Below are 12,428 nucleotides of genomic sequence, written 5' to 3'. Positions count from 1 at the left end.
CACTTGTTATCATGATGATAAATCTTGTTTAAGGAGAATTGATGGAGAAAGAATGATTAAATAAAATTTCTAACCAATGTAAAACTTTTCTAAATAAAACATCTAATTCTAAATAAAAGAATGATTAAATAAAATTTCTATTTTTTTTAAAGATTTTATTTATTTATTCATGAGAGAGAGAGAGAGAGAGAGAGAGAGGCAGAGACACAGGCAGAGGGAGAAGCAGGCTCCAAGCAAGGAGCCTGACGCAGGACTCGATCCCGGGTCTCCAGGATCAGGCCCTGGACTAAAGGCATTGCTAAACTGCTGAGCCACCCGGGCTGCCCCTAAAATTTCTAATTTTTAATTTAGAAAGAATTAGATAAAATTTCTAATTTAGAAATAAAAAAAATTCTAACACAACTTAGTGTACTACAAAACAATAAGAATATAACTTTAGGGTTATCATTATTACAAAAATTATTTCTAACTCTACCAGATAAAAATTAAGTCACATTACTATGCTACAAGAATCACTTATATGGCATCAGTATTCTAACCAATAGTAAATTACAAGTGAAGCAAATATTTACATTGTGGGGATTAGATTGTAGGCCTGGTTCACAATTTCTGCCCAGTAAGACACTGAAATGGCATGCAATGATACTTTTGCCTATTTCCAAGCTTTTGACAAAATTTTTAATAAGTTCTAAGAGCCTACTTAAGACATACTAAAAGAAATATGAAAGCTTCAGTGACTTTATTTTTGTGATTTTGATTTCTATACAAGTTCATCTGCATAAGTACTACAGAGTTTTGTCGAAAAGTTTAACAAAAAACTTCATTAAAATTATAAAATGAAAATACTTGTGGTCGTGCGTATTTTGGGAAGAGTAAAGGACGATAAAAGAAAATAATTATTTCTGGTTACTAACTTGTATAGCTTTTGTGAACAGGGATTGTACCTTATTTATCTTTTATATCATCTCATTTTCTAACTAGTTCTACTTACCTTAGGGAGGAGAGACCAATGGAAGGTTTTAAGTCTTCTGTAGAAAAGAGATGAGGAGAATTATTGAATTCTACATCTGAAACTAGTGATATACTATATGTTGGCTAATTGAATTTAAATTTAAAAAAAAAGGGATGAGGAATTTTTTAATGTTTTATGTTTGGCTCCATATATGCTCTTTATTCTCAAAATATTACCTGCCTCCCTCTTTATGCAGGGTGTCAGGTAATTTGGAGACCAATCCTCGTGATCAAACAGAAATTTTAACCATCTTAAGGTAGACACATAAAATGTAACTTACTGGTGCGTTACATTTGCTTTTAGTTTCAGGTTTTTTTTTGTTAATAGAGAAAAATTGCTGTGTTTGTGTTTGTTGAGCGTCTGTGTAGTTGCCTATAAAATGAGTTTTAAATGTACAGTTATAGGTTCAGGTGTGCAAAAGTGGAAATTTATTTTCTTATAATTAAGCTTAGTTTAACTCTCTGAGCTCATAAACCGTGGATAGCTAATCTTACCCTTGCCAATTTAAGAAACTTAACCTCTTTGGGCTTATAACTCAATCTCTTTAGAAAAAAATTCTTTAGAAAAAAGAGATCCTTTTCTCTCTTTTACTCTTTTCCTTAGAATTTTGTTTTAGGTCTGCAAATATCAGAGGAGGAAACTTATTCCTCACTCAAGAGATTATAACATAAACCTTCTACTTCTTCAGGCTTTGTCATTGATATATTCAAAGCCCAGCTTTGGGGATGAAATGAAAACAGATTTTTACCTCTCAACAAAGTCTGTTTTTGGCAAATAAAATGTGCTTTCACTTCCAGTATTTTCTTTGGGCTATAGATTTTTAAATTCTGCTTTGGAAGTCAAAAGCCAATAAATGAAGTTCTCTCTGAAGGTTTTGTTTGTTTTCTACTTTGTCTAAGGCAAAGTCTAGAGAATGTGTGGCAAACTGAAGAATTAAGAAAAAAATCATAGAAAAAATTTAAATGCATTTCAAAATTTTATTATGTGTTGCTTGCTGCAGTGACTAAAGATGGAGTTATTCAGAGAAGTTTGCAACAGATGAATTATCTTTTCGTCTAAGATATGTTCCTGTATTGTTTTGTTTCTTACGGTTTCCCAACATAATAGAAACCCTTTGCATCTCAGGATAGCTATAAAATGACTGATAGAAATTGCTACTACTTCAACAATTCTCTGCTCTAAAAATAATGCACTTCAGCATTTCCCACAACATCAGGACATTCCACTCCTCACCCCAAATCAAATGTTAAACTGGCATTCTGAAATGAACAGAAATAATAAATTCAACAAAAATGCAGTATTCTGAATGTACTTTTTCTACAATAACATTTTCTTTCTCTTAAGCCTCATTTTAAAAATGATGCAATCTTTGAGTCCAAGTGCATCTATAGTTAAAATAAAATAAAATAAAATAAAATAAAATAAATAAAATAGAATAGAATAAAATAAAATAAAATAAAATAAAATAAAATAAAATAAAATGGAGGTAGAGTTCCTACTGAGCTCTGTTAGGTCTGACAAATAAACCTATTTCATTACCAAAAACTTCAGAGATACATCAGGAGGAAGTTTTACACAAAGTATTTGGTGTTTAATTTCTTTCTGAGGGGTTTAACCTTATATAGCTAGCCATAAAAACTTTAGCTATCCTGAAGGCCTTTCTCACTATTAAATTCACCTGAAATAGGAATAGCAAAGAAATAATTGTTTTTATGAAATCAGTTTAATATTTAGTTATTGTGCATCTGTGGGAGGTGCCCAGCATTCTTATTTTCTTTTTCTGGCACTCTATGTTTAGAATTTCATGCAAATAATTTCTGGCATTTTGTGAGACATTCAGGGTAATGGGAAAGTGTCACAATAATGGAAATTTTGCAAACCTTTCCTAATGCTTTTGTGCTATATTTAATCTTAGTAATTCAAAATATAATTTAGTCATCATCTCTAATATTTTCAATAAAACCACTTTAGATAAAGTTTGGTTACATGTTTCTAGCCACTTATTTCACTTATTTTTTACATTTTGTATATATTCATGTAGGACTTTTATTTCCATATCTGACCTCCTCTCTATAATTCTTCAATGACATTAAAACCCTGGCTTCTGATTATGGGGCTCAATCTAAATCAATAACCACACAAACTTTAGTAAGGCCAGCAAAAAAGAACCAGAAAAACCCTTGCTATATTTTTAATCCATACTTTAAATAATAAAATGAATTGGGGACTGTCTATATCATCATCCAACAGAAGAGATGAACATTCAAATCATTTTTAGTGAATATTCTTTGTACATATTTTTTTCTTGTGCAAAATTTACTAGGAAAAAAATAGTTTGTGGCAGCTATGATTTTGTCTTTAATTAAACAGAAATTGCAGTCTATTAGATAATTAATCTTCCAAGAATAAGCACTGCTTTTCTCTAAACATTTTTTCACTTCTATAGGACTGAACAAAACAGCTCTGCAATCTAAAATTAACCACCTATACAGATTAATCACTTATTATATATGTATGTGTGTGTAAATAAGTAGTATTAGTTTTTTTTAAAACACTTACAATATACTTGAAAAGTAATAGCCTCTTACTATGTCATTAAAATTCACATTTATGGACTTTATGATTACATACTTTCCACATTTAAACTTGTACTTTCTGTTCTAGGGAAATTTGATGATGATGAAATACATGCACTTTCTATTGAGATGGGACCATGCTTGGATTTATTGTAGACCTTTTGGCACATTCATAACTGAATGCTACAAATTAGGTTAAAACTTTAGTGAATTTATAATGAAGGCTTTCAGTGTTTAATCCTTTTCATGCAAATGACCTGATGGTCCTTGAGATGGGTTAAACTGACTAAGTGCACAGATTGTGTCTATTGCATTTATAACCCACGATTTAGGATTCAGACAAAACAATTTACTGGTCTCAGGTATGTTACAAGAGGATTTCATTCATTTAACAAACATTTCTGTAGGTCTAACAGGTGCCATGTATTGTGCCAGGGACTAGATATGACACCTCAAACAATAAAATAAAATTCTTACACAAATATATTTCACAGTCTACTAGACAGGCAGTTCGATTAGTACATCATTAAAATATGGGAAGAAGCTGTAATGAAAACATATAAGCCATTTAATGGGAATCCAAAACTATATGGGACCAAATTTATCTTGTAGTAGGTCAGCATGAATTTCCTGAGGAAGGAATATTTGACTTGGTGTTGTAAAACAATAGTAGGAGTTAACCAAGCAGACCAAAGGAGATTGGCAGGTCTAATACTGTGATCTATAGTAAGAAATACATATTTGATGTTTGTCTCATTTATGGTACAGAACTCATAACTTTTGGAATTTCCCAAATGATGAGAGTGATAAAAATTGTTTTTTGTTTTGTTAATGAGGTAACCTTTGTAACCTACCCACCTCCCCGTAGGGGCTGGTTGCCAGAGTAATGGACCACATGATTAGAAGATTGGAACTTTGAGTCCCATCCCCTGGCCTCTGGAGAGGAAGAACTGGAGGGTGAATCAATTGCCAAAGGCCAGTGGTTTAATAAATCATGCCTATGTCATGAAGCCTCCCTAAAAGAGTTTTGGAGAGCTGCCAGGTTAGGAATATTTGAAGATGTGTGGACAATAGCACATCTGGAGAAGGCCTTTAAGCTCCTCACCCTTCCCACATATTTTGCTTTATGCATACTTTCATCTGGCTGTTCTGAGTTATAAAAGTTAAATCTAGTAAGTAAAATGTTTTTCTGAGTTCTGAGAGCTGCTCTAGCAAATTAATCAAACACAAGGAGGAGGTCGTGGGAGTTGATTTATAGCCAGTGGGATCAGAAGGACAAGTAATAACCTAGGCCTGCAACTGGCTCTGAAGTGGGGGTGGGAGGCAGTCTTATAAGGACTGAACCCTTAACCTGTGGGATCTGATGCAAGCTTTGGGTAGATAGTGTCGGAATTGAATTGTAGAACATTCATTTGGTGTCCAGAGAATTGCCTATTGGTATGGGAATGCCTCCACTATAACTTAAATTCTATTATACACCAATGAACATTAGTTGAGTGGAACTCTATAGCTTTATTTTTCTACCTATTTAGAATAGCTGATATTTTTTAAATGTTTTATAATCTGCAGTGTTGTTTTTAATCAGAATTAAGGATTCCACCATTGTATACTTTATTTTTATTTTGATCTAGAGATTTTCCTCAATTTGCACCTATATATCACCCAAATCTAAAATCAAGTCAGTTGGAACTAAAATCTAAAATAATATGTAATCTATAAAAACACAGATAAAAATATGGTTCTATATTTCACAAGTTTTGTTGTTAAAGAGATATAAGAAAAATCATTTCTTTTTTTTCTTTCTTGTCAATGTGTCCTTTATTCCCAATGAGTATTGCATCTGAAGTCAGAAGTTAACATGAATTATAATATGCTACACTAATTTGATCTGTTTACTTACAGAGAGCCATATCCTAGAAGATGTCAACAAATGTATCATAGCATTGAGAGACCAGGATGCTGATAATTTAGACCGTGCTGCAGGTGCTATCAGAGGACGAGCGGCAAGAGTTGCTCACATTGTCACAGGCGAAATGGACAGTTATGAGCCAGGAGCTTACACTGAAGGTGTGATGAGAAATGTTAACTTCCTTACAAGTACTGGTAAGTCTCAGTCCCCAATAACAGCTGCATTGTTCCTGATTTTTGAATCTGTGTAGCTACCAAATATTCATACACATGGCAAGAATCTCTGCCTGTGTCACTTGATTTGAAATAGATTGTTCGCTCATCTGATAGATCCTTGCATCTTGTGGTTATATGATTCAAAGTTTATTTCTAGAACTGAATATTTTCATTGGGAAAAATAAGTCTTTTATAAATTTATGTGTCATATAAATTACCTATAAGACTTAGCCACATAGGAATGTTTATTAATGCCAGAATGGTTAGATATATAATTGGGCCAGATGTGATAAGTATGTAATAGTTTCCAAATCCTCTTTTAGCTGTATCATTGATAACCCCAGGTTTTTGTTGACATTACTTAAACAGAAAACTTATCCTATATTTCTAGAGAAAGGTTCTGTGTTGTCTTTCAGTCTTTCACAAAACAGTAATTTGTGAAATTTTACAGAATCTTCTTTGATTACTTAGGATATATGGCATCAGGATTTTGTCTTGGTTGCAGCATCCAACCAATATTATTATTATTATTATTATTATTATTATTATTAATATTATTAATATTTTCTAAATTAGCCAGTAAATGCTTACTTTGAATCACTCAGTGAAAATGTCATCATCTTTAACACTATTAACATTTCTCCTTATAGAAACTTATAGAATCATTTGAATTCTTAGGATTTAGAAAAAATGGATATAATTGAATGAGGGCAATCAGCTATTATTAGAAGTCATCATGGCAGAACTTTTTCCCGTGAAAACCCTTTGTGCTCTGTGAATTCCTCAGGTTGAATTTTTCTTACTAATAACTTCTTAACATTAGGGTGATGGTGCACCCATGATCACTAAAATATTTGATATTCCATACTTAAGCCATCAATTCTATATAGAGAATTTTTCTTTAGGTTATGCATAGGGCAAATCAAATTTGGACAATATATAAATTGTTTAGGGAAAGTGGTGGAAGGAATGTGGATGGGTGATTTTATGGGGGGCAGGAGAGGACCTCCTCTTAAAATTAAATGACTAAGAGTAACACAGCAATAGTTGAATAAACAAATCTTCACTAGGAACTAGGTCTGAAGAGGTATACCACAAGATAAGCTTAGCAAGGTTTGTAGAGAACTGATGATTAATGTTGCTGTTTTCCTAATATTTTGGTATAGAAAATCATTGATGAATCTTGGCACATAATTTTCTCATGATCTCTTTTAAAATATTGCTAAAATAGTGAAATGTTGAAGACAGACTAAGGAAAGGTGAAGGAGGTACATCTGCAGCTCTTGATATTATATTTCTATAACAACTCAAAGTCACTGATGTTACAAATAGGGCACATGGTAGTTGTCAGATGGCACGTACCACATACCACATAATGAAGTATCGTAATATATATTTACTTGCTTATGGAGATGATTGTGTTCTGCATCTCTTCCACACTAAATTTTACGGGTCTTTCCTTGTTGGTCAAATCAAGGACAGAGGTATCTGATTTCTTTTCTACTTTCTGAGAATGGATTTGTAAGTGAAAGAAGAATGCAGCAGGGGTTCTCCTTTTAGCCAGCTGAAAATTTCCTGCAGGGAATTGAAGGTCTAATCTACCAGGATTTTACATGTATGTTGCCTCTGTCTCAGTTTTGTAATCGTATTAGTAATGTCTTATGAACACACTGGATTTTATATCTGCTATAAGCAAAGAAGTGGAAATGAAGTTCTAAACTGTCCAGGATGGAAAGTGTGTTATAGGAACCCTGTTCACAATCAATTCTTATAATCCAGAATAAGAAAATAAAAATAAAGCAAAGTTATTTACACATTTAATTTATAAGGTTGTTAATACCTCTATGACTTATAATGATCTTACACAATAACTAACCAGTATGGCTACAAATTCATTCATTCAGAAGATAGAGAACTCCTTTTTCCTCTAATTAGTTGTGTGTAACTTTAATTAAAATTCTCTAAGTAAATTATGTTCTGTGCCTCAAATATAATAAATATAGAATAATTCTGGGTTGTTCTGTAAGTTCCATTATTAATGTAACTGTAATTTATGACTTTCCAATTTTGTCATTTTAGTGTTTCAGATAATATTTTCATTTATCTTTGGGGAGGGAGTCTCATTTTTCTTTTATATGTCTAATTCCAAAATTTTCTCCAGTTTTTTTTGAAATTTATCAAAAACATACCTCACTAAAGGGAATTCTGGGCAATAAATTAGATGAAAATGCTAATTAGATCAATTTGATCTTAACTAAAGTTGAAATATGTGAGCATTTTCCCTCCCATAGAGATATTATCTGAGAAAAATACTTCCAACTATTCTATCCTTCATAATTAAAGAACAGAAGATGTTCATCTCTGTTCATATCTGCTCATAACCTGGACTTATTATTTATAAATAATCCTCAAATTAAGTAATTGGAAATGCCATGTTTTGTGTCATGAAACCTTAATCATTCACATTTTAGCAAGTGAATGGTCTGTGTGGCCTGTTTTTCTTTTCTCCTATACAGTTCTCAGGTCTTGACCCTGCTTCCTGAAAATAACTTAATAAGGAGCTATTGTGAATTGTTTTTATTACTGAGACTTCCTTAACACTGCAAAATTTGCCTTAAAGTACTGTAATCAATGATGAAACCTAAGCCATACTTATCTAAATCACAGAGTGTTTTTGGAACATTGCACCTTTGATTTTAATCAGACTTTGTGGCTCATTAGCACATTTTCAAGATTTGATGATCTTCTAAGTATTTTCTCAGCATTAGGAAGCAGAGCTGCCCTGTTATATTTTGGGAATTTACATTGTTCATAAACTGTACCAGTTGGTTTTAAGTGAAATGTAGGCAACATCTGGAATGCTGCATTTCATTCAATGGAGGCATGATTTTATCATCTCCATATGATATTCTTTGTCCTGCCCAATTTTCCCCTGTTACGAAGCATCTTCATCTGTCAGAAATTCCTGATAGGGGAGAGAAAAAATATTAGTCATTTTCTGTAAATAAACTCAATTTTAGTGTGAAGGCTTAGAAGTTATATTGTTAACACCATCTTTAGTTCTTTCACACTAGATTAGGGAGAAACCTAAACAAAGAGGAAACTGATAACAGTACTTTTTGTGTGTGATTTATGGACTCTTTTCAAACTCAGAAATTAGAAGGCCCCCAAACATCTGTTGCAAACCACCAAACTCCTCCTGGTTTCAATGTCAGCCAGCCTCATGGACCAAAGCAGAATAGGCACATAAATGAACCTGACCGAGACACCCTGGTGGCATCCACTGCTGGCAACTTGCAGTGAAGGCAAGTAAAAGGTCATCATCAAGTACTCCATCAGGCCCAAATTGGAAAATGTGAACTTAGAATCTTCTCCCTAATACAATGGAGAAGAGCTATATGGTTGCAATTTTTCTTCTTAAAGATACATGAGATAGTTGAAAAAAATTTTGAGACAACAAATATTTCCAAAAATTTCTTGTAAATTTTTTTTGCAGTCAGTTTAAACAACAGCATCTCTGATCTATAGCCTTAAATAATTACAGGATAAAATACAAAGATTTTAGTTTTACAGTTTTTCCCTCCACAATCCAGCAGAGGTTGAAAATTAGTGATCCATATACTAGATATGACTCAATATGACTCAAAAGACTTTTTACATGTCCAGTAGAGTTCTGACCAACATAACTTTGTTTTGTATTTAGGAAATACATATATCCTAGATTAATGGCTTATTCTGATAAATGGGAAAGTCTGGCAACACTAGAGCAGAGTTTGGCTGGAGCTTAGTGGTGTCTTCCTTTTCTTTGAGCCTGGGCCATAGTCTCCTACACTCCCTTTCATTATATACTGCTTCACTCACTTAATTTATCTGTCTGAACTCGGTAGGCATTTGAGTTCACCTAAACGTGTGTGTGTGTGTGTGTGTGTGTGTGTGTGTGTGTGTGTTTTCCTATTGTGGGCCAAAGGTACTTTCTACTCATCTAAGTTGATAGTTTCATATTTTATTTTCACATTTTATTCTTCTTTCAAGAAATAGTTCATATTCTTGTCCTCTAGAAACTTTTCTTTTCTCCATCTGGGAATTGTGAATTCTTTATGACTTCATGTACTATAGATTTTAAAGGACTTGCCATTCACTAGCATCATTCCTGGCAACTATATGCTGTTGATGAACTCTTCAGGTATACTTACATAGAAATTATTCTTCCTTCAAAATAGAATGTAAGCTATAGAAGAAAAGGAAACTTTAAACAAATATTTATTTATTCACGAGAGACAGAGAGAGAGGCAGAGAGATAGGCAGAAGGAGAAGCAGGCTCCCTGCGGGGAGCCCGATGTGGAACTTGATCCCAGGATCCCGGGATCACAACCTGAGCCAAAGGCAGACAGTCAACCACTGAGCCACCCAGGAGTCCTGAAAAGGAAACTTGTATGCTTTGGATTTCTTCATTTCTCTGCATCTCTTCCAGACCTACCACAGTGTCTTGCATGTGTTAGATTAAAATAAAACAAAACAGCAAAACAACTCTTGAATTGTGTCTATATGCCTGTACTAATTCCATTCCAAAAGTGAAAAGTCTCTTCTTCTCTACTTCCCCTCTAACATTTTAATTATTGTCTGACCCTTTCTCAAATGCTGCCACTTTTGCATAGGAGCTTCTGATTCCCCTTCAGTAGAAATAATTGCTCTCATTATCTGTGTTACCATGGATGAGCTTGTCCTCTAGTTAGTGATTATTTCACTTTGCCTTGTATCATAATCAGTCATTTACATACAAGTTTCTTCAAGTAGATTGTAACATTTTTAAAGGCAAACATCATACTTTATTATTTTTATATTTCCCAGTTGCATTTTACGCATGGTAGAGGTGCTCAAGTCCTTTAACCAACTTAAAATTTAAAATTCACTACAATAGTATACTATGATACATTCTAATACAGTTAAGCAAGTGAACAAGTTATCATCCCAGTTCAGGAAAAGACAAAAAGCAAAACTCAAAAACATAGTAGACTATGTCAAAGGCTGGGGGAGAGAGAAGGTCAGGGAACTGATTCATTTCTATCCAGAGTGAGATATTAGCTACTTCCAGAAAACTTGGGATCAGATGTTTAAAAGGTCTTTAACAGGCTTTTGAACAAGAGATCCCATCACTTTTATGTATTCTATTTCTTATAAGAACCATCCTTACAGTGTCTGGTGAAAGATCCCATTGCACCTAATTTCACTAATGGTTCTAGCAAATCACTGTAAGGAGTAGCAACCATACCTGTTGCTATTTCTAGTGAACTTCTTTTTTGTGGTAGCAGTTTGAGACAGGACTCCCACTTAGTTACCTAGTTTTTACTTTTAGCTTCAGCTCTAATCTGACACCCTTTGACACAGAGAGCATTAACAGGAAGCTTCTATCTGCAGATCATTTGGCTAACTGGATAAACAAGTGTCTTCCTGTTGGTGATGCCAACATCAGAAATGAAATGACAACCCAGCCTCTTTAAAGAAGAGGAAGCTCCTGTGGCTTTAGATGTATTTCTCTTGCTGTAGGATTTAGGGATCCTGGGCCAGCATTGTGAGTTAAAGAAAGTAGCAGCTAGAACTCCTAATGGGAACCCTGTTTTCTGCCTACAGAGAACTGGATTTGAATAAGATCCATATCTAGTTGGTGGGCTGAGGATACGTTTTTATCTTGCCATATTAATTAATTGGAAATATACACTTGTCAGGGAAAAAAGTACTGTAAAAACTGAAAAAAATATACTAGGGATGCGAAGGGTTTTTGACTTTTTAGATCCTGAGACAAGTACATGGAATAATCTAAAAAAACAAAACAAAACACGGTTGATGATAAATTTATTAATAAAAAGAATACATTCTTACAGGGTAAAAATTTTATTATCAAAAGAGGAAATAATGTAGGTGCTTAAAAGTGGATTTCAGGGAGGAAGAGGGGGCAAGAGTAGGGTCCCCAAGTCACCTGTCCCCATCAAATTACCTAGATAACTTTCAAATCATCCTGAAAACCTACGAATTCAGTCTGAGATTTAAAGAGAGAACAGCCTGGAATGCTACAGTGAGAAGATTTCATGCTTCTATCAAGGTAGGAAGATGGAAAAAAAATAAAGAAATAAAAAGCATCCAAGGGGGAGGGACCCCAGCAAGGAGCCTAGCTAAGGCTGCAGGGCGAGTGTCCCCAGGACAGGAAAGCTCCGTCCTGGAGAAGCAGGAGCTTCACCAATCTTCCCAGAGGGAAAGGTTCTCGCAGGGAGTTGCAGCAGGATCCCAGGAGGGGCGGGGCACTGGGGGACACAGCCCAGGATCCAGGGCTCCCCCCGGGACAGACAGAGGCTGGGAGGGCACAGGACAGCAAAGACGCTCCTGCCACTGGGCGCCTCGAGCTGTGCAGATCAGCAGGCCCCGCCCCCGGAGCATCCAGGCCTCTGTGGACTGCGAGCTGTGGTAGTTACTGTAGGAGCTGACTCTAGGGCTGGAGAGCTGGCCGCCGCCACTGTTGTTCTTCCTGGGGCCTCACAGGAAACAACCCCCAGTTCTTTCTTTTGAGGACCATTTGAATGGAAAGACAAAAGATCATGACGATAGGTTATGGGAAATAAATGACAGCCTCAGAAGGAAAAATCTACGTTTAATTGGAGTTGCCAAAGGCGCCAAAAGGGACAGAGGTCCAGAATATGTATTTGAACGAATCATAGCTGAGAACT

The 12,428-nt window shown here is 34.7% G+C and overlaps 1 protein-coding gene across 6 annotated transcripts in view; it reads left to right on the top strand.

Moving 5' to 3' along the window:
- CTNNA3 (catenin alpha 3) overlaps positions 1–12,428 on the top strand; it is a 1,664,912-nt gene that overhangs the window by 1,221,159 nt on the left and 431,325 nt on the right. For all 6 annotated transcript variants that reach the window (XM_072823257.1, XM_072823258.1, XM_072823262.1 and 3 more), the window contains one exon: positions 5,491–5,691. In XM_072823257.1, coding sequence (XP_072679358.1) covers positions 5,491–5,691 — 201 coding nt within the window. The remainder of the gene's footprint in view (positions 1–5,490; positions 5,692–12,428) is intronic.

This window comes from Canis lupus, chromosome 4 (genome assembly GCF_048164855.1).
Source record: "Canis lupus baileyi chromosome 4, mCanLup2.hap1, whole genome shotgun sequence".
Lineage (NCBI taxonomy): Eukaryota > Metazoa > Chordata > Mammalia > Carnivora > Canidae > Canis > Canis lupus.
The sequence above is the reverse complement of the archived record's forward strand: the minus strand, read 5'-3'. Positions and strand labels throughout refer to the sequence as shown.